The 22,843-nt window shown below is 44.9% G+C and overlaps 3 protein-coding genes across 8 annotated transcripts in view; 1 reads left to right on the top strand and 2 right to left on the bottom strand.

Annotated features, from left to right (window-relative positions):
• Positions 1 to 3,229, bottom strand: part of LOC115931016 (ATP-binding cassette sub-family C member 6-like) — a 61,967-nt gene extending 58,738 nt beyond the window's left edge. Inside the window, exons 1-4 of one of the 2 annotated variants that reach the window (XM_055365715.1) lie at positions 3,144 to 3,229; positions 1,771 to 1,886; positions 1,320 to 1,445; positions 1,052 to 1,180 (exon numbers count right to left, since the gene is read on the bottom strand). In XM_055365715.1, the coding sequence (XP_055221690.1) occupies positions 1,052 to 1,180; positions 1,320 to 1,322 (132 nt within the window). In that variant the 5' untranslated portion in view covers positions 1,323 to 1,445; positions 1,771 to 1,886; positions 3,144 to 3,229. Of the gene's footprint in view, positions 1 to 1,051; positions 1,181 to 1,319; positions 1,446 to 1,770; positions 1,887 to 2,501; positions 2,602 to 3,143 lie in introns of those variants that run through there. The other variant, XM_063699589.1, reaches the window with a different exon arrangement.
• Positions 2,682 to 5,052, bottom strand: LOC129527624 (ATP-binding cassette sub-family C member 6-like). The gene is made up of 2 exons (XM_055365729.2): positions 4,890 to 5,052; positions 2,682 to 3,326 (listed from the first exon to the last, which is right to left on the bottom strand). Exons 1-2 carry the CDS (start codon positions 4,923 to 4,925, stop codon positions 3,063 to 3,065), a joined length of 300 nt encoding a protein of 99 aa, XP_055221704.1. The 5' UTR covers positions 4,926 to 5,052; the 3' UTR covers positions 2,682 to 3,062.
• A 9,138-nt stretch (positions 5,053 to 14,190) lies between these two features.
• LOC115933250 (BOS complex subunit NOMO1) overlaps positions 14,191 to 22,843 on the top strand; it is a 68,126-nt gene continuing 59,473 nt past the window's right edge. For 3 of the 5 annotated variants that reach the window (XR_008672624.2, XM_055365712.2, XM_063699588.1), the window contains exons 1-3: positions 14,235 to 14,495; positions 18,546 to 18,635; positions 21,489 to 21,534. Coding sequence is in view for 4 of the 5 variants with exons in the window: in XM_055365712.2 (XP_055221687.1) it covers positions 14,331 to 14,495; positions 18,546 to 18,635; positions 21,489 to 21,534 (301 nt within the window). In the remaining variant the exon portion in view is untranslated. Of the gene's footprint in view, positions 14,496 to 17,349; positions 17,666 to 18,545; positions 18,636 to 21,488; positions 21,535 to 22,843 lie in introns of those variants that run through there. The other 2 variants (XM_055365711.2, XM_063699586.1) reach the window with 2 other exon arrangements.

The following is a 22,843-nucleotide window of genomic DNA, read 5'->3' as shown; positions in this document are numbered from 1 at the left end:
CATTTTGGGTTACTGCAATTGGATGGTATGCTACTGGCACCTATGGGCAGAAGCCAGGGATGCTGTTTCACACCCTGCAGCAAACAAGACAGCCCTGTCCACCCAACAAAGAATTGTCTGGCCACAACATTACTAAAGCTGAGGCTGAGGGAAGTTGGTCTAGGCTACATGTTTTTCTCTTTACAGAGAAGATGACCCATCATGTCTCCTAATAGAGAAACGCTGCTTCCGGCCGAATGACGAGAGCTCGTGCCTGTAATCCCGACACTTTGGGAGGCCAAGGCGGGTGGATCACTTGAGGTCAGGAGCTCGAGACCAGCCTGGCCAATGTGGTGAAACCTCGTCTCTACTAAAAATACAAAAATTTTTAGTAGAAATTTAGCAGAAATTTTTAGTAGAAATTTAGTAGAAATTTAGAATAAGCCAGGTGTAGTGGCACACACCTGTAATCCCAGCTACACAGGAAGCAGAGACAGGAGAATTGCTTGAACCCGAGAGGCAGAAATTGCAGTGAGCTGAGATCACGCCACTTCATTCCAGTCTGGGCGACAGAGCAAGCCTCTCAAAAAAAAAAAAAAAAAAAAAAAGCTGCTTCCCAGATTGGGCAACAGAAATATGAGTGGTGTGCAGAATGAGTGTGTAAATATAGGTGCATAGGAACATGGGGAGGGTGAATCCATGACATGAGGGGAGGTGTGCACGGAGGGGTATGTGTGCACACAGGTGTGTCTGTGCCCAGGTTGTGTGTGTGTGCATGCATGCATGTACTTGTGTGATGTATGAATCAGTGCCTATAAGTGTGTGCATCGTGTGCAAGTGGCACGTGTGATGTGGGCGTGTAAGACAGGAAATTGTGTTGATAAGAAATGTATGGGATGATGGGTACTTACAGGTGCGGGAGTGGATTTTGTGTCTCTAGAGTGTAAGTGACTGGCTTGTGTGTGTCACTATATAGAGAATAAGTTGCATGTGGAAACAGGAGGAGAAAGGAAGGGACCCAAGGCATGAGCCACCATTTTGGTTTCCCAGGGTGGCCCACGCCCCGACTTACCGCTCCGGAGGCCTGCTGGGCAGCGTTGGTAGCTGGCAAGACAAAGCAGAGAAGCCAGTAACCAAACAGCACTCCAGATGACTGGACTCCCTTTTTCCTCTCGGTGTGAATCAGGAACACTGCGAAGCTCTGGACGGGAAAGTCAGGGAGGCCCCTTAGGGGAGGGTGGGAGGCTGAGGGGAGCCTCTTCTCTTCCCCTTGTTCTCCACTGTGGCAGGCAAAGCAGCAGCTGGGAGGAAGCCGGGCTCCAGACTGAAGGCATCATTACCATCGTGGTGAGCCACACGGTAGGATGAATGAGGAATTCTGGGGCCTCAGGCGTTCCCTGTTGGATTTTCCAAAGAGCGACAGCCACGCTGGAGGTACACAGGACTATGAGGGCGAATCCAAGCACCTGAGGATACAGGCTTAAATAAGCTTGCGGGGCAATAAGAGAGATCACAGCAAACTGGTAGGCGACCCCATGTCCAACTGGGAGCTGGTTCTGCAACATCCTGGCTGATACTGAGTATACCAGGGTCACCAGCTAGCAACGTGCCAATGTGAACAATGTGTAAAGGGCATTGCAGATCACTCCTGACCTGTAACTGTCATATAAATAATGCACAGCAAGGGCTTGAGCCAACCGAGTGTTTTCCAAAATGCAAGAAGTGCTCCAATCGTGCACATGTGAGATGACTTTGGGTGTGAAGAAACAGCAGGAAATGAAATGTACTCACCAGGTAAAAAACTATCCTTTCTCCAAGTCATTTTTCAATCCCTGCTATGAAATCAAGGAGCAACTCTCTGTTGGGCCAGTAAGTCTCTAGGGTCTCTCTAATATATTTTGGTTTCTCTATTGAATAAAAGAAACGAAGAAAATGAGAGAACGTGGACACACCAGAGGGAAGGCCAGAGCTAGGTTATGTTGGAGGAACTGCTCAAAGAACCTCAGTTTAAAGCAGAAGTTGGCAAACTATCAATCATCAAAGAATAATAAAAAGCATATGTCATGACAGGTGAAAATGACATGAAATCCAAATTTCAGTGACTACAAATAAAGTTTTATTGAAACACAGTCGGCCAGGGGTGGTGGCTCACACCTATAATCCCAGCACTTTGGCAGGCCGAGGCAGGCAGATCACCTGAGGTCAGGAGTTGGAGACCAGCCTGGCCAACATGGCGAAACCCTGTTTCTACTAAAAATACAGAAAAATAGTGAGGTGTGGGGGTGGGCACCTGTAATCCCAGCTACTCAGGAAGCTGAGGCAGGAGAATCACTTGAACCCAGGAGGCGGAGGTTGCAGTGAGCCGAGATGGCACCATTGCACTCCAGCCTGGGTAACAAGAGCAAAACTGCATCTCAAAAAAAAAAAAAAAAAAAAAACAGACAGTCATGACTATTGTCTATGGTTATGACTATTGCGTTCATTCTGGAATGGCAGAGTTCAGTGTTCGGAAGGAAGATTACCTGGCTCACAAAGTCTCAAATACTGTGTACCGCTTGGCTCTTTAAGTTTGCCAACCCCTGGGTTGGTGGTGGGTGATAATGTAAAAATTAACGCAATGGCAGAAGAATGAATGAACTCTGAAGAACATTCATTGGAAGCCTACAAGAATGGAGTAGAAGAGGATGGATGAGCAGAAAGGCTCACACTTGGAATGCCAGTGTTTATTTAACACACTAAAGTAAATACATATCACATATAAAAATTGTCCTATAATACAGCCAGTGGGGGAACATAAAAATAAATGCATAACTTTTTAAAAGGTTTATCCTAATGTGGCCCTAAAATTACCTTGTGTATCCAAGAGTCTACATGGTATGTTTTGGAAAATGCCAGGTTATGGTAGCTATAAACTGTCCAGGAACATGGGAGTGTACGCGTATGTTTGCGCATGCATGGATTTTCGGAATTACAAAATCTGTTTGGGAGAACCATGTTCCACTGAATTGACCTCTGTAGCCTTTCTAATATTGCTCTGTTTGATTAACAGATTCCCTTCTACACCCCGATAGGAAGAATCTACTTTAAGACTTCACCAGGTTCCAGCCTGTCCCCTGCCTCCCCCCACCATTGCCTGGTTCCAGGCTCCCAGGGATGGCAGCTACCATCTTGGCTTTGAAGAGTGGGGACATCCGGAGGTAGCCCCGGCCATGGTGGTGGATGAAGAGGAGGTAGATGGGACCAAGGACCCAGAGGTACATGGGGGGCACCCAGACCCCTGCTGTTCTCAGGAAGCACAGGCTCAGCAGGCTGGTGGTGGCAGGTTCAGGCTCTGTCTGGTTCCAGACCTGAGGGAACACAAAGAGGACCCTTAGGATGGTACAAGGCAGGGGTCCCCAGCTCACCTGCCCAAGGGGCCAGGCAACTTTTTGGATCTTTAACATTTACACAAAAATGTGCCAAGTACTCTTTGGAATACCTACTAATTCTCAATTCCTTTCATCCTGACATTAACCCTAGGTAGTTGCAATTATATTGATTTGCAGATGAAGAAGCTGAGGACCAGAGAGGTTGAGTAACTTTGCTGACTTTACCCAGCTGAGAAGTGGAAGGGCTGGGATTTGAACCCAGGGAACTGGGCCATGTGGTCTAGGAGACCTGGGCTCCATAATCATTGCTAGGCATGGACTGTCAGTTAATCCTTATAACAACTCCAGGACGCAGACAGTACTGTCTCCATTTCAGAAACCAGCAGACTGAGGCACCAATCGGGGAACTGCCTCCCCCAGGAACACACAAATGGGAAGTGGCAAAGCTGATTCTGACCCAGGCTTATCTGACCCCAAACCTCGTTCGACTGGTGGTCTTGATGTATGATTTATTTTTATTTTTTATTATTAATTAATTTATGTTTTAGAGACAGGGTCTCACTCTGTTGCCCAGGCTGAAGTGGCACAATCAAAGCTCAACAAAACTTCGAATTTCCTGGGCTCAAGCAATCCTCCCACCTCAGCCTTCCAGAGTGCTGGGATTACAGGCATAAGCCGCCTCACCAGGCCTGGCTAATTTTTTTTTAATGTTTTGGAGAGATGGGGGTCTCTCTATGCTGGTCTCGAACTCCTGGCCTCAAGCAATCCTCCTGCCTCAGCCTCCTAGGTACTGGGATTACAGGCAAGAGCCACCGGCCCAGCTTGATCTGTTATTTTCATCTCAGCAGGTCTGCTGGTCCTATCTAACCCTAGAAGAAATTTGAAGTTTAGTGGACGTGGCCTCTTCAATTCTCTCTCCGCTGTCTTTTTACTCCTCCTGGTTTCACAACTCACCGGCTGTGCAAACTTTAACCTCTCTGTATCTCAGTTTCCTTCCCTGCAAAAGGGGGATAATGAGACTCTACCTCTGTGAGTTGTATTAAATGGATTAATAGCAGCAAAGTTCATAGCAGCATGGCACAAGGTTGGGCACAAGGCTAGGCACAGAGAAAGCCCTCAGTTCATACCAGTTTATTGCTTCAACTCCCTGGCCCTCGAAATGCTGGCAGTTTGCAACCGCCACCCCCACTCCATGAACTCCGCTCCCTGGAGTCCTTTGCTAAGAGCAATGGAAAAAGAAAGCAGAGAGGTAAGGGCTCTCCGGGGGTAGGAGGGCTTGGGGGACCCACTAGCTTTATGCAAAGAAGGGTCAAAGCCCCTAGTAGCTGGGAGGTCTGGTGGCCCCTTAAATAGAGCTGGGCTCTCGGCGGCTGGCTTGGTGAAAGGAGTCCAACCCGCTGCAGTGAGGGGGCCGGAGTAAGTCTCCTCGCTTCCCGGGTCCAGGAATTTGGGGGTCTCTCCTTTCCCCAGTATCGCAGCCCGAGAGATCTGCAGCCAAACCAAGCCTGGAAAAGGAGAGTGGGGCACGATGGGGGCACTCACCCCCTGCCCCGCGCAGGGCTCAGCAGGCGCGGCCATCGGCGCCTTCTGTCGTCGTGGGTCCCAGCGTCTGTCTGTCGCTAAGTCTCTGGGCAGACTGCTCGGCCGCGATCCTGCCAGGGAAGAGGCGGGGCTGGGCTGGTCGGGCTGGGCTGGGCTGGTCGGGCTGGGCTGGTCCGACTGGGATTCCAGCTCCGGGATCGGGAGGCCCGGGGCAAGGTCCAGCTGCGCGGCGGGGGTGAGGCCACGAGAGGTGAAAACAGGCGAGGTGGGGGAGGGGGGGAGAGAGGCGCTCGGGGAGCTGGGACGGGCACCGGGTTGGGGGGTCCCGGAACCCCTGAAAGTTCAGTGACACCTCCATAGTTCCCTCTTCCCCCTGCAACAAGAATCACTCCAAACTTCCCAAACACTTCGGACCCAGCAATTTCCAGGAGTTCATCCTGATGGGAGAACTGAAAGGTGTGCACACGTTAGTAACAAGGAGGCCTGGTGACCGCCTAAGCGTCCAATCGCGGGGACCACTGGGTCGAGGCCGAGAGGATGGAGACCGCGTTACAGGCACCTCGCTGCTGGAATGGAGGGTGGTGGGGAGAACCTAGAAGATTATGCAATGGGCTGGCAGGGCTATACCCAGCCGCCCTGGTAAGCAGAAACTCAAGAAACCTCTAGGGTCCTGTTTTCTGGTCGTATGATCCCAGGAGTGCACATGGGCCCCTCGGGTGTCTGAACAGAAGGGCATAGGAGGGAGGGCCGCCGCCCTGCAGTCTTACTCTGCTGGTGTAGCGATCACCTGCCAACTCCCACCCCACCCTGCACCGCGGGCTCCTGAGTCGGCAGATTAAGCCTTTTATAAATTCTATTTTAAATACGTGTTTTAAACTTGTCAGATGTTTGTCTTCATTTCAGTCCCTGCGCCTCTACCTCTTGCTGTGGTCGCTTATTTAACACTGGGGGATTACGTTCTGCTAAGTCCCAGGGAGAGACTGTTCCTAATATCCGAGGGAGATATTATTCCTAATATCACGCTGGGTGAACACCGCGTGTGTACAGCCTCTGATACGATTGGTAATATCCAAGGGAGATATTATCCTAACATCCCAGTGGGTGAACACCATATGTGTAAACGCTGTGGTGTTATTAGAAATATCCAAGGGAGATATTACTCCTAATATCACAGTGGGTGTACATCCTGTGATATTATTCGTAATATCCGAAGGAGATTTTACTCCTAAGATCACAGTGGGAGTACGCACTGTGATATTATTTGTAATATCCGAGGGAGATTTTACTCCTAATGTCACGGTAGGTGTACAACCTGTGATATGATTCATAATATGCTAGAGATATATTACTCCAAATCTCATGGTGGGTGTACACTCTGTCATATAATTCGTAATATCCTAGGGAGTTATTACCGCTAATATCACAGTGAGAGTACACCCTGTGATATTATTTGTACTATCCTAGAAAGATATTACTTTTAATATCACAGAGGGTGTACACCCTGTGACATTATTCATAATATTCTATGAAGATATAACTCCTGATATAACCGTAGGTGTATACCCTGTGATATTATTTCTTATATCCTAGGGAGATACTACACCTAATACCACAGTGGGTGTACACCCTGTGATATGATTTGTAATATCCTAGGGAGATATAACTCCTAATATCACGGAGGGAGTACACCCTGTAATATTATTCATAATATCCTAGAAAGATAATACTTTTAATATCACAGTGGGTGTACACTCTGTGATAATATTCGTAATTTCCTAGGGAGATACTACTCCTAATATCACCTTGAGTGTACACCGCATGATATTATTCATAATATCTTAGGGAGCTATTACTTTTAATTTCACAGTGGGTGTATACCCTATGATATTATTCATAATATCTTAAGGTAGTACTCCTAAAATCACAGTGCCTGTACACACTGTGATATTATTCATAATATTCTAGGGAGATGTTACTCCTAATCTCATAGTGGGTGTACAACTTGTGATACTATTTGTAATGTTCTAGAAAGATATTCCTTTTAATATCACAGTGGGTGTACACCCTGTGATATGATTCGAAATATTCTAGGGCGATATTACTCCTAATATCCCAGTGCATTTACACCATGCGTGTACACGCTGTGACCTCCCAGAAAGATATGACTCCTAATATCACAGTGGGGGTACACCCTGTGATATTATTTGTAATACCCTGTGGATATCATAATATCACAATGAACGTACACCATTGTGTACATGCTGTGATATTATTTGTAATATTTTTGGGTGATATTACCCCTAATGTCACAGTGCGTGTATATCTTTTGATATTATTTGTAATATTCTGTGGAGATATTGCCCCTAATATCACAGTGGGTGTATACTCTTTGATACTATTCGTAACATCCTGGAAGATATTATCCATATTGTCACGGTGGGTGTACACCCTGTGATATTATTCACTATATCTTGGAGATATAATATTACCCCTAACATCACAGTGGGTGTATACTTTGTGATATTATTCATTATATCCTGAAGAGATATTATTTCCTTTAATATCACAGTGCATGTACACCTTGTGATATTATTTGTTATATACTGGGGAGATACTACTATATTACTCCTAGTATCACAGTGGCTGTACACCTTGTGATACTATTCATTATATCCTGGGGAGATATTATTACTCCTAATATCACAGTAAGTGTATACCCTGTGATATTATTCATAATATCCTGGGAGATATTACCCGTATTGTCACAGTGGGTGTACATCCTGTAATATTATTTGTAATATCCTGGGGAGATATTATTAGTTCTAATAGCACAGTGGGTGTACACCCTGTGATATTATTGGTTATATCCTGGGGAGGTATTATTATTCCTAAATATATTTGAATATCTATGGTCACAGAATAAAAGTAATTCAATATAAAATAATATTCAAAAAATGATTTAAATGTGCTTATACATTCATTGGGAATATCAAATATATGATTGTATTATTATTTCATTAGCAGAATACAAGAAATATGAATTTATGATCATCAAAAGAAATATGAATTATGATCACAGTGGGTGACCATTCTGTAATGTTATTCATTATATTTTGGGGAGATATTATTTCCTCTAATATCACAGTGGGTGTACACCCTGTGATAGTATTCATTATATCCTGGGAAGATATTATTTCCTCTAATATCACAGTGGGTGTACACCCTGTGATATTATTTGTTATATCCTGGAGAGATATTATTATGTCTCATATCACAATGGGTGAACACCCTGTGATAGTATTCGTTATATTTGGGGAAGATGTTATTACCCCTAATATCACAGTGGTGTACACTCTGTGATATTATTCATTATGTAGTGGGGAGATATTATTACCCATAATATCACAGTGGATGTACACCCTGTCATATTATTTGTTATATCCTTGAGAAATATTATTATTCCTATTATCACAGTGGGTGTACACCCTGTGATATTATTCGTTACATCCTAGGGAGATATTGTTACCCATAATATCACAGTGGATGTACACCCTGTCATATTATTCGTTATATCCTTGAGAGATGTTACTACCCCTAATATCACAGTGGTTGTTCACCCTGTGATATTATTCGTCAAATTTTCTGGAGATATTATTACCCATAATATCACAGTGTGTATACCCACTGTGACAGTATTGATTACATCTTGGGGTGATATTACTCCTAATTTCACAGTGGCTGTATCCCTGTGTTTACACCCTGTGATGTTATTCATAATATTTTAGGGAGATATTACTTCTAATATCACAGAGGTTGTACAGCATGTGTGTACACCCTGTGATATTATTCATAATATTTTAGGGAGATATTACTCCTGATATCACAGTCAGTGTACACCATGTTTGTACACCCTATGATATTATTTGTAATATTTTAGGGAGATATTACTCCTAATATCATTGTAGGTGTACAGCATGTTTGTAAACACTGCGATATTATTCATAATATCTGAGAGAGATATTACTGCCAATATCACAGTGGGTGCACACCCTGTACACCTACTGTGATATGATTCATAATATCCAAGGGAGATATTACTCCCAGTATCACAGTGGGTTTACACCCTGTGGTATTATTCGTAATATTCGAGGGAGATATTACTCTCAATATCACAGTGGATGTACACCCTGTGATATTATTTGCAATATCCGAGGGAAACATTACTGCTAATGTCACAGTGGGAGTACACCCTGTGATATTATTTGTTTTATCCTGGAGACATATTATTCCTATTATCACAGTGGTTGTACACCCTGTGATATTCTTCGTTATATTCATGGAAGATGTTATTACCCCTAATATCACAGTTGGTGTACACCCTGTGATATTATTCGTTATATCCTGGGGAGATATTATTACCCCTTGTATCACAGTGGGTGTACGCCCTGTCATATTATTCATTACATCATGGGAAGATATTATTACATCTAATGTCACTGTGGGTGTACACCCTGTGATATTATTTATTATATCCTGGTGAGATGTTATTACTGCTAATATCACAGGGTGTGTCAAATTTTCTGGAGATATTATTACCCTTAATATCACAGTGGGTGTACACCTTGTGTGTACACTCTGTAATATTATTCATAATATTTTAGGGAGATATTACTACTAATATCACAGTGGGTGTACACCCTGAGGAGATATTACTTCCTCTGATATCACAGTGGGTGTACACCCTCTCATATTATTCGTTATGTGCTAAGTAGATATTATTACCCCTAATATCACAGTGGGTGTACACCCTGTGATGTTATTCCTTATATCCGAAGAAGATATTATTATAACTAATATCACAGTGGGTGTACACCCTATGATATTATCTGTTATATACTGGGGGGATATTATTTGTAATATTTTAGGGAGATACTACTCCTAATATCATAGTGGGTGTATTCATATTTTACAGATATATTACTTTTAATATCACAGTGGGTGTACACCCTGTGTGTACACCCTGTAATATTATTAGTAATATTTTAGGGAGATATTACTCCTAATATCATAGTGGGTGTACACCATGTTTGTAAACCCTAGGATATTATTCATAATATCTGAGGGAGATATTACTCCCAATATCACAGTGGGTTTACACCCTATGATATTATTTGTAATATCTGAGGCAGGTATTACTCTCCATATCACAGTGAGTGTACACCCTTCTATATTATTCATAACATCCGAGGGAGATATTACTTCCAATATCAAAGTGGGTGTGATAATATCTGAGGGAGATATTATTCCTAATATCCGTGGGAGATATTATTCCTAATATCTCAGTGGGTGTACCGCGTCACAGTGGGTGTACTGCGTCACAGTGGGTGTACACTGTGTGATATTATTCATAGTATCCAAGGGAGATCTTACTCCTAATATCACAGTGAGTGTACACCCTGTGATATTACTCATTATATTTGAGGGTGATTTTACTCCTGATATCACAGTGAGTGTACACCCTGTGATATTATTCTAATACCCAAGGGAGAGCTTTCTCCTAATATCACAGTGGGTGCACACTCTGTGATATTTTTCATAATATCCGAGGGAGATAGGATGGAGACCACGTCACAGTCCCCTCACTGCTGGAATGGACACTGTCTACCTGTGGAGTGGTGGGGAGAACTTAGTGAGATTATGCAAGCGTTTAGCACACTGCCAGATATACGTTAAATGCTCAGAAGACTTAGCTTTTATTATTACTGTTACAAGTGAGGCCATGGGTTACTAACCAGTGGTTTAAAATGCCATTGCAGCCGGGCACGGTGGCTCACGCCTGTAATCCCAGCACTTTGGGAGGCTGATGAGGGCAGATCACTTGAGGTCAGGAGTTTGTGACCAGCCTGGCAAACATAGTGAAACCCCGTTTCTACTAAAAATACAAAAATTAGCTGGGTGTTTTGGTGCATGCCTGTAGTTTCAGCTTCTCAGGCGGTTGAGGCAGCAGAATTGCTTGAACCTGGGAGGCGAAGGTTGCAGTGAGCCAAGATTGTGCCACTGCACTCCAGCCTGGGTGACAGAGCGAGACTCTGTCTCAGAACAAACAAACAAAATGCCATTGAAGACATATATGAATATGAAAAGGTGGTTGCTAAATGATGATTGAATAAAAGAGATTATAATATAAAATAGGCTTTGGTTTTTTTAAAGCAAAAAAGAAAAGGATATGCCTAAATTAGGGAACATGGAGAAGAAGGCCAAAGCATTTACCTTCCTCTCTTGAGTCTTTTTCTCTCTCCGTCTCTTTTTTTTTTTTTTTTGAGTCAGGGTCTTGCTCTGTCACCCAGGCTGGAGTGCAGTAGTGCCATCAGGGCTCACTGCAGCCTTGACCTCCTGAGCTCAAGCAACCTTCCACCTCAGCCTCTCCGGAGTATCTGGGACTACAGGCACACACCACCAAGCCTGGCTAATTTTTAAATTTTTTGTGGAGACTGGTCTCACTTTGTTGCCCAAGCTGCTTTGGAACTCCTGGCCTCAAGCCATCCTCTTGCCTAGGCCTCCCAAAGTGCTGCGATTACAGGTGTGAGCCACCATGCCCAGCTCTCTCTTGGGTCTTAAAGCAAAGTGTCAAAGACCCAGGCACCACTTCTTAGAAATGACTCGATGTCGTACTAGCATAAATGCATCGATAAAAAGATGGAAATGTGGTAACACAGTGATCTTGGGGAATCCTAGTTTTCTTTTCCAATTTCTTTGTTGTTGCAGTGAGCAAGTACTCATTTCAAGATAGGAATGAAATATTCGGCTCTTTTAGACAGACAAGCACAGGTGCTCAGTTTGGGAGAAGAATTAAAATCCTCTGCACTCTCCATGCTGCCTTGCTAGTTCTCAGGGTCCTGTCCTCATCTTCTACTCTTGCCTTCTGCAGGGACCCCACAGCGTGTTTTCCCCGATCTTTTTGTATCACTCTAAATCCAGTATTGGGCCCAGGGAGCACCCCCTCCCCTGCCCCCTTCAGCTGTCCTCCTGCCTGAGTCTTCTGGAAGCTTCGGGACAGAAAGAACCCAAGGATTTGTCATGAAGCTCAGTGTGGCAGGTCAAAAGCTAAATCCCTGTCTCTCTGCAAGCCACTCCCCAATCCCACCCCCATAAATTGGCATTGTCACAGTCCTGGTGCTTCATTTCTTTCTATATTTGACGATGAATTTGAGGGAAATAGTCAGAAAGTCAAGAAGAACACAGCAGAAATCAATTGGGGTGAGTCCAGAACAAAACTTGGGGATCCCACTTCCTGCTTTTTTTTTTTTTTTTTGAGATGGAGTCTCACTCTGTCGCCCAGGCTGGAGTGCAGTGGCAAGACCTCAGCTCACTGCAACCTGTGGCTCCCTGGTTCAAGTGATTCTCCTGCCTCAGCCTCCTGAGTAGCTGGGATTAGAGGCATGCGCCACCACACCTAGCTAATTTTTGTATTTTTAGTAGAGACAGGGTTTCGCCATGTTGGCCAAGTTGGTCTTGAACTCCTGATCTCAAATGATCTGCCCACTTCGGACTCCCAACATGTTCATATTACAGTAGTAAGCCACGGCTTCTGGCCCCAATTCCTGCTCTCTAGCTCCGGGAAAACCTATGGCTGCATGCAGAGTCTTAGACAACTTCCTTTTCCTCTCTGGGCCTCAGTTTCCCATTCTGTAAGATGAGAGGTTTCTATAGGCCAACACTTTCTAATTGGTGGTTTTCAGTCCTCTGGTGATTTGCATAAAAGGCATCTATTTCAATTGTGGTTATAAATAACAAACCCCAATAAATAGACGAATTATTTAAATGGTTTCTCATTATCACTGAATAGTTGAGAGTCTACTGTATTTGAGTGAAAATGCAGCATGAGAAACTGAAATCAGATGCACTCATGATTATGACCCTGAGGTCAATGTGTCATTCCCTTCATTCCCTCCTTGCCCCCATGAAAGTTTGACTACTGTATAGTTTGAACCTGTGCTTCTTAGTTGTTTATTGCTTAAGCTTTAGCCACAATGGCAAATTGCAGCGGGAAATTCAGTCTTACTTTGTCATTTAGAAACAAAATACGAAACCTATCTAAAATAAAGCACTAGCTTTTTTTTTTTTGAGACAAAATGGAAGAAATCCTAATATTAGGTTAGAAAAGCAGTTTTTTGGTGTTTTTATTTTATTTTATTTTATTTTATTTTGAGACAGAGTCTTGCTCTGTCGCCCAGGCTGGAGTGCAGTGGTGCGATCTCGGCTCACTGCAAGCTCCGCCTCCCAGGTTCACGCCATTCTCCTGCCTCAGCCTCCCGAGTAGCTGGTACTAAAGGCGCCCGCTACCACGCCCGGCTAATTTTTTATATTTTTAGTAGAGACGGGGTTTCACTGTGTTAGCCAGGATGGTCTCGATCTCGTGACCTCATGATCTGCCAGCCTCCGCCTCCCAAAGTGCTGGGATTACAGGCGTGAGCCACTGTGCCCGGCCTCTTTGGTGTGTATTTTGATGTGGTGACTGGTAGTTAAATTCAGTGTACATATGAATTCACTCTTGGGACAAAATATGCTGGATTTGAGCTTGTTTTCAGGCAAATCATGTTTCATCTTGCAGAGCTAATTCAAAGTATACTGACTGCATGCACTTCTTCCTTATGGGAAGAAAACTCATCAAAATTTGTTTCTAGGCATATATTATTAGAGCTAGGATTAAAATAAATCCTACATACTTTCTTTAATATGCTAACATTAACACGTTTCGCTTAAAAAAGTATCGATCATTTATCATGGAAAAATACACCAGCTTACACAAATTCCTAAAGCGCTTTTCGTGTGTGTGTGTGTGTGTGTGTGTGCGTGTGTGTGTGTGTGCGTGTGTGTGTGTGTGTAGAGATGGGGTTTCGCCATATTGCCCAGGCTGGTCTCGAACTCCTGGGCTCAAGAGATCCACCCACCTCAGCCTCCCAAAGTGCTGGGATTACAGGCGTGAGCCACACACCCGGCCCTAAAGCTTTTTGTGAGATTATATATTTTACCTGCGAAATATATGGGTCAGAAAGATTTGAGAAAGTTGTTAGATAATTCCACCAACAAAATCTCCCGTCCTTTCCAGCTGTGATGGTGAATTCTAAAGTAGAATTCATCTTTGGAGCTTCTCCCTGTAGGCATGCACCTTGCGTTGCACCTGCCAGATGTTGCGCGGAGTCCTCCAGGCCTCTAGAAGGCAGAGATGGTCTCGTTTCCTTGCCGAGCATGCGCCTTAGTTCTCTCCTCTGGGGCTGTGAACGTGGGGTCGAAGCGCGCGTGCGCGGCGGCGGCAGGCGGCGGCGGTGGGGCGGGGCCTGGGCTGTCAGCCGGCCTAGGAGGAGGAAGGAGCCTGCAGCGTGCAGCGTGAGGGGCGGGACCCGGCTGCCGGCGGTGGGTCTAGCTGGGGGAGGTCGGGCCATGCTGGTGGGCCAGGGCGCGGGGCCGCTGGGGCCCGCGGTGGTCACCGCCGCGGTGGTGCTGCTGCTGAGCGGCGTGGGGCCGGCGCACGGCTCGGAGGACATCGTGGTGGGCTGCGGTGGCTTCGTCAAGTCGGACGTGGAGATCAACTACTCGCTCATCGAGGTGAGCGCCCGCCCCGCCGCCCGGCGCCGAGTCGCCGGGCCGGTGGTTCAGCCTCTCTGGGCCGCTCTGGCCTCGTCTCTGACACCGGGCGGTGTGGAGTCCTTGGAGCCCTTACCTCTTCCGAGGCTATGCTGTCCGCCGGCTCCCTGCAGCCCCTCCCCAGTCGCGCTGGAGGGGAGGTTCTTATCATGGGGTCGTCTAAGGACTGAGGGGTGCCAGACCTCAGGTTCTTCAAAACCTGGACTCCAGTTCCCCGGAACACAGACCCCAGATCCTCAAAACCCAGACCCTAAATTCCCTGGAGCCCAGACTCCATTTCTTTAAAACTTAGACCTGAGATCTCCTCGAATCAGACCCCCTGAAACTCAGATTTCCCCAAACCCACATTCCAGAACCTAGAGACCACATGTCTTATCCCCCAAACTCCACAGCCCAGAACCCCCCGAAGTTCTAATCCACTGCTCCTCCAAACCCCGCGGCATGATTTTAAAGAGCATCAATTCCCATCCCATAGATTCTGACCTAGTAGATCAGTATTGGCAACCCTGGGGCCGGAAAGCTATTTTTTATTTCTCCGGCTCCCCTCCAGTTCTGCAAATGGAGAGTTACCAGCTGCCCTGATTGCCTTAATGAGTAGTTAATGGAATTACCCTAGAGATTTGTGCTGAAGGTTTTTTTTTTTTTTTAATTAAGTTGTAAAGTCCTGTTAAATGTTTATCAGCCTGGTGGGATTATGACCCAGAAAGGTTCCCGTAAAGAGGAAAGGGATGGATGGAGGTAGGGGCAGAATGTCATTTGTCCCGGTAGATGGGAGGGGACCAGAGCAAGGCCTGGGCCTCATTTTTGGGAGGGGATTTATGGTGGGGTAGGACAAGGAAGAGGAAAAGAGCGGGTGCCTCGGAGGTAATTTAGGAGAAAACGAAGAAAGAGGCTGGGAAATGCCAAAGAGAGGGATTGGGGAATAAGACCCCAAAGATCGTCTGAAAGCACCTTTGAGCTGTTCCAGGGCTGGCAGTGAAGGGTGAAGCTCTGTGTTCTGCAAAGCGGGCTGCTGAGGATTGGGGGAGGGGTAGGGAGTCAGTTCCACACCCCACCAGCTCTGCGACCTGCCCTTGCTCTAGGTTTCAGTTTTTGTACCTATAGGATGGTGTTGGGAGAGAAACAGTGGAACCCAGCAGATACATTTCTTTAACAAGCGAATCCGTGATCTTCTTCAAGGCCCCCTTGTTTGCTGCTTTTTCAGTCTGAAGAGGTCAGAGGTCAGGCATTGAATGAATCTACCCACTGGCAGCGGCAGGGCTCCTAGGATTTCCTGGGTACATGTTTCTGGGTGCCCATGCCACCTCCTAGGTCTGCGCTGGGGACAGGACACGTTCAGGGTGGTATGGCTGTAGACGGCACAGGGCATTTCAGAAGCTGAAATGCAATAGGCCGGTAAGGCCTCTTGCAACTTGTAGTTTCCAGGGGTTCTGGAAGGAAGGAAAAGACAGGCACCCCCCTCCACCCTCACCCTCATACTAATAGTGACCTTGAGAGCAGAGGACAGGTTTTGTGACCCATTCGAAGTGTGTTCCTTAAGCCCAAGAGCTGCCTGTCCAGATGGTGTGGGACACTCATTCTTTCGTAAGTAATTCAGATTCTGAAATCAGACATTTCATACTGGCCATCTTGATGTAGATTACATTGCCATCCTGTGTCCTGATTGTACTTTATGAAAGATGTAGAAATAATCATGATATTTCACGGTTATTTCTTGATTGTGTTTTTTGTGTTCCTATGCAACTGCCGCCATTCTTCTCTAGCTTTCTCCCATCCTGAGTGTTTTTACATCGTGTTCATTGAGTCAACAACTATTGACTGAGCCCCGGCACATACTGAAGCCTTGTCCCCAGTGTGGATATAGCAGTACAGTGAACAGAACAGACAAAACTCCATACTCTCATGAGACTGACATTTTGTTCTCTAACAGGGACCTTACTGTTAAAAAAAAAAAAAAAATTATACTGGTTGCTAATACTTTAACAATCAGCAGGTTTCACATTAAAAACTGGGTTCTTTATTTCTCTGGAAAACCAGCCGATCTTTAGGCTGCCACACTTGGCTTGGGTTTTGTAGTGATCTGAATCCTTTTGGATGAATGCCCCTTGATGTTGCCTCCCTAACCCGTCTAGGCTGGTGAATTTCCAGTCCCTGCCTTAAATGCATGCATCTGAATCTCTTTGTCACCTGTAGCAAATTCACTGAGTACCTAGAGTAAGCAAGACACTGTCTCAGGCACTGGGGAATGAAGTTGTGGTCACTGACCTCAGAGAACTTTACATACAGGCTTAACCTTATTTCACACGAGTCCTTTCCCAAATGTTCATTTTATGAGTTAGTCACTTTGTACATCTTCTTAGCTGGTAAGATTCGACTGTTTCATTGCAGCTCGTGTCATGGTTTGTTTCATGGTCATAGAGCATTAGCATTTTGGAGGTGAGGCTTTTAGGTGCATCAGACCCAACTGCTTCCTTTTACAGACATAGAAACTGAGCCTCAGAGTGGTTGAGCTGTGTGTGAAATTTTCCTTGAGCCCAGTATGTTCCCTACGTATTACACTGTGTTGCCTTTTTCTTCAGAGAGAGATATTAAATAGTAATACAAACTGCTTTTTCCATTTTACTTATTTTATTTTGTTTTATTTTGAGGCAGGGTCTCACACTGTTGCTCAGGTTGGAGTACAGTGGCACCATCATAGCTCACCAAAGCCTCTGACTCCTGGCCTCAAGCAGTCCTCCTGCCTCAGCCTCCTGAGTAGCTGAGGCTACAGGCACATGCCATCATGCCTAGCTAATTTTTTTTCTAGTAGGGATGAGGTCTGGCTATGTTGTCCAGGCTGGTCTCCTGGGCTCAAGTGATCCTCCTTCTTTGGCCTCCCAAAGTGCTGGGATTACAGGCATGAGCCACCATGCCTGGCCGCAAACTGATTTTTCTTTGAATCCATATTCTGTAGCAGGTGCTTAATATGCGTTGATGTGAATCTGTACAACCACATGAAAAGGAGTGGCTCTGTGTCTACACCTGAAGAAACCGAACACGAGCTTGCCCAAGGCCACGCAACACGTGGAAGACTCAGATGGCATTTGGGCATCTTACTGGGTTAACACTTCGTGTCTGGTAATGCTCAGAATGTAAGAGTTTTAGAGAGTCCTTGAAGAGAGGACAGATATTAAATGTCTTTTTAGTCTCTTTTTCTTCTGAGAATGAAAGTAATGAGAAAATTAAGTTTCTAGATGAACGTTGCTCCAAGTATTTGAAATTATTCAGAGTTAGTAAGGAAGATTTCTGGCCCTCATTCCAGACCTTTAGTTGAGAAATAGAGGTGGGCCCCAGGAATTTGCAATTTATTTTACTTTATTTTATTTTTTTATTATTATTTTTGAGACGGAGTCTTGCTCTGTCTCCCAGGCTGGAGTGCTGTGGCATGATCTTGGCTCACTGCAACCTCCGCCTCCTGAGTTCAAACAATTTTCCTGCCTCAGCCTCCCAAGTACCTGGGACTACCGGTGCCTGCCACCATGCCTGGGTAACTTTTTTTGTATTTTTAGTAGGGACAGGGTTTCACCTTGTTGGCCAGGCTGGTCTCAAATTCCTGACCTTAAGTGATGTGCCCACCTCAGCCTCCTGAAGTGCTGGGAGTACTGGCATGAGCCACCGTGCCCAGCCAGGAATTTGCATGTGAATAAGCACCTTACTAATGGCAAAGTTTGCAAATTTGTTTTAGACCCAGAAACTTACACGAGCAACCTAGAGACAGCCACTACAATAAACAGAAAAGCGTTGAAAAATAAGGCATTGTAATAGGCATTTCTAATCTGAAAAACATTGAGTCACATGATTTGGGAGAGAGTTTGTTGATTTCCGTCTGTCCCCAATAATGCCCCGTGTTAAAAGCTGGCATATAATAGGTCCTCAGTGAATGTATACTGACTGAGTGCATTCAGGTGTAACATATGTAGTTAATTCCCAAAGGCAATGTTATGATTTCTGTTTTCCTTCCTTCCTTTCCAGATAAAGCTGTACACCAAGCATGGGACTTTGAAATACCAGACAGACTGTGCCCCTAATAATGGTTACTTTATGATCCCTTTGTATGATAAGGTAAGAGGGGACTGCTTGTCACTTATGATGGGAAGTCACTAGTGTGCCTCACCAGGCTGCACTAACCATGCCCTTTCCTACACTAGCAAATGCTCATCTGTTTTGTAAATTATTAGTGGAATATGGTAATCCTAGCCACATTTGGAGGGAGACAACTTACAAACTGCCTTGACGAATACAGTGGCTCTCTCTGTGTTTAGGGCCATTTGGCAATGTCTAGAGACGTTTTTGTTGTGACATCTGTGGCTGTGCGCTACAGTTACCCAGTGAGTAGTGGCCAGGCGTGGAGCTAAGTGTGCTGCAGTGCTGCCTACGACAGCCCAGATGGCAGTAGTGCCAGGGCTGAGAAACTCTGATTTCATGGAACCCGTTACTTGCAAGCAGCTTAGAGTATTGTTAAAACAACTGTACAAGTAATACATGAATTCATGAACTTTGTGAAAAAAAAAGCCAAGGTCTTTAGAAGTATGTGAAATAAATTTGTACCCTTTTCCCTCCAATCTTACCTCCCTCTGTAGTGATAACCTCTGATAATCTGATAAAGGTTTTTTTTGTTTGTTTTTTTTTTTTTTCTTCTTTTGAGATGGAGTCTCGCTCTGTCACCCAGGCTGGAGTGCAGTGGTGTGATCTTGGCTCACTCCAACCTCCACCCGCCAGGTTCAAGCCATTTTCCTTCCTCAGCCTCCTGAATAGCTGGGATTACAGGCACCTGCCACTACACCCAGCTAATGTTTTGTATTTTTAATAGTGACAGGGTTTTGCCATGTTGGCCAGGCTGGTCTCGAACTCCTGACCTCAAGTGAACCACCTGCCTCAGCCTCCCAAAGTGCTGGGATTACAGGTGTGAGCCGATGTTTCCGGCCCTCTTATAAAATTTTGATGTGCATCCTAACAGATTGCTTTCTATTTATAGTTATTCAGATATCCACGGGTACACATGCATATGTATATATGCAAATACACACAAGCACACATGCACATAGATATGTATCCACAAACACCTCTATACAATCCCATCCTCCCACATATAAACCTTTTATTTGGAAATACAGATTCATAGGAAGTTGCAAAAATAGTCAATATACATAGTTTTGATTTTGATATATTTTTTAATACAAATGAAATCAAACAATAGGATTTATTCTGCAGTTTCATTTTTTCCCCTGTGTTAGTGCTTTCAATACCAGAAGGACATTTGGTTTTTTCCTCTTGCATGCTTTCAACATTAGCATAGATAGATATACTGACTTTTTTTTTTTTTTGAGACAAGAGTCTCTCTGTCAGCCAGGCTGGATTGCAGTGGCGCGATCTCGGCTCACTGCAACCTCTGCCTCCTGGGTTCCAGTGATTCTTCTGCCTCAGCCTCCCAAGTAGCTGGGATTACAGGCACCCACCACCATGCCCAGCTAATTTTTTTTGTATTTTTAGTAGAGATGGTGTTTCACCATGTTGGCCAGGCTGGTTTTGAACTCCTGACCTCAGGTGATCCGCCCACCTCAGCCTCCCAGAGTGCTGGGATTACAGGCATGAGCCACCATGCTCGGCCTACTGACTTCTTTTTAATTGCTGCCTAGTGTGTCAGAGTCAAACCCAAACTGTAATTTATTTAACTACTTGGACATATAGACTTTCCCCAATTTTAAAATAATAGTAATTTTAACATAACACACCAGGAAATATTCTTGAACTGAACTCCTCATCCAGAATGCATAGGATTGATTTCTATGCATGGACTAGCTGGCTCTGTCCTGAAATCTATTTAATTAATTTTTAAATAGTATCAGTATCAGTCTCAAGAAACCAGGAGGCTGGACGTGGTAGCTCATGCCTGTAAACCTAGCACTTTGGGAGGTTGAGGCAGGTGGATCGCCTGAGCTCAGGAGTGTGAGACCAGCCTGGGCAACATGGTGCAACCCCGTCTCTACTAAAATACAAAAAAATTAGCCGGGTGTCACATGGATGCCTGTAGTCCCAGCTGCTTGGGAGGCTGAGGCAGGAGAATCGCTTGAACCTAGGAGACGGAGGTTGCAGTGAGCCAAGATCGCACCACTTCACTCCAGCCTGGGCAACAGAGTGAGGCTCCATCTCAAAAAAAACAAAAACAAAGAAACCAGGGTTGATAAGTAAAATCTAGTTTTATTTATTGAATTAATGAGTTAATGTATTGTTTAGAGACAGGATCTCCCTCCGCTGCCTATGCTGGAGTGCAGTGGCACAATTATGGTTCACTGCAGCACTGACCTCCTGGGCTCAAGTGATCCTCCTGCCTCTTCCTCCTAAGTAGCTAAGACTGTAGGCGCCTGCCACCACATCCAGCTAATTTTTTAAGAACATTTTTTGTACAGATGGGGTCTTGCTATGTTGCTTAGGCTGGTCTTGAACTCCTGGCCTCAAGTGACGCTCCTGCCTTGGCCTCCCACAGTGTTGGGATTATAGGTGTGAGGTACTGTGCCTGGCCAAATCTAGTTTTAAGAGATGACTTTAGTTCCTGAAGATACATGCTAACTTGTGCAACTGTAGGCACGTGAGGGCTTAATGGGAGACTCAATTAATAGAATTATAGTATGTTTAGTATTAAAAGACAGTGAGTGGCTGAACCTAGTGTCTTTAGAACTCATGAATGGGCTTCAGCACTGTCTTCTGATTGTTTAGATGGAAACTTCTGGTGTTCAGCTTCAGCTTGTAGCTTCTGAAAAGAATCAGTGCTCAGTACCATTTAGAAGAACAGGGCTTACTCTTAGAATTTCATTTCCGGTGTAAAAATATTTTAGATTAAATGATAACACTAAACTAAATTAAGCCAGAGTCACAATTCTCATTTCTTGAAATTACATTTTCTTTTTTTCCTTTTAGGGGGATTTCATTCTGAAGATTGAGCCTCCCCTAGGGTGGAGTTTTGGTAAGTTAACTGAATCACTAGACATTCTTTGTAAAAGATTAGATGATATGCCGAATATTAATTTAGGCTAGCAGAGTGCATAAACTATTAAAATATTAAGGATCATTTCCGGTATGGAAGAGGGTTTGTATTCCTCCCCTCCTTGCCCCCATCACTCTGGTTTAGTTCGGATTTACCTTAATCTACCTTAAGACTTTCTGTCACCTTTGAAAAATAGACATCTTTTCTTCTACCTTTCTGGAAACTCCTCCCTTGCAGTTTCACTCATTACGTGGCCGTAGAACAGTATAGAAATCAAGAGTGGGGACTTGGTTCCTGTCCCAGGATGGCTTCTTTTTTAGCCCCTTCAGTTTTTTAATCTTTTATGGAATTAATTGAAACATTTAAAGATTGTGAGATTTGTCATAAAAATCCAGATTTATGTCCCATGAGATGAGAAGACTGTCAGCCTTAAACCTTACCAGTTAAATAACTTTGGGCAAGTTACTTCCCCCGTGTCAGCCTGGCTCCTCACTATCGAGCAAGGGTAGTTATAGTCCCTGCCCCACTGGGTACTTGGAGGATTAATAAACCAATACTGAGTGTTCAGAGTGGCTGGCACGTAATTAGCAAGTACTCGGTATTCGGAAACAGCCCTTCTGCACACATCCCAACAAAAGCTCCAAACTTTCCTCATATAACTGCCTTCAAGCATAGCTGGGGAGTTGGGGATGGGGTTGAGATCAGAAGAGAGGGTCTGTTTTGATGTAGTTTACATTTTTGAAGAGGAGAGACTCTTGATGTTTCAGCAGAACAGGTGTGGGTGACCCCAGTCCATGGCTTGGGGAGAGGAGTAGGGATCACCGTTGTTGATATCAGGCTTGCTCGTGCATTAGACAAGGAAGAATTTAGCACCTGCCATCACCAAGGCTAAAATGAGGCTCAGGCAGCTGACAGCTAATTTGGCTCTGTGAGAGCAGCTCTTTTATCAGTTTGTAGTCAGGGATAGGGCGGGGGGTGCCTGGCTGGTACGTTCCAGAAAGCTGGAGAGGAATGTAGCCCTGCTCGTGGCCAAAGCAGAAGTCCAGATTGGTGGCCTGGAGGAGTGTTGTGTTTGCCACCCCCACCCTACCCCCAACTGGTGCTGTTGATAAGCTTTTTAATTGAATTATACTTTCAGAAAAGTGCCTTGGATGAATTTTCACTAAGTGAACACACCCATGTATCCACCATCCAGATGATAAGATAGCACTTCACCAGCACCCCAGAAGTCCCCATCCTGGGTGCTCATTAGCCATCCCTCCCCACCCTCCAGGTGACCACCACCCTG

The sequence above is a fragment of the Gorilla gorilla genome, chromosome 18 (genome assembly GCF_029281585.2).
Source record: "Gorilla gorilla gorilla isolate KB3781 chromosome 18, NHGRI_mGorGor1-v2.1_pri, whole genome shotgun sequence".
Lineage (NCBI taxonomy): Eukaryota > Metazoa > Chordata > Mammalia > Primates > Hominidae > Gorilla > Gorilla gorilla.
The sequence above is the reverse complement of the archived record's forward strand: the minus strand, read 5'-3'. Positions and strand labels throughout refer to the sequence as shown.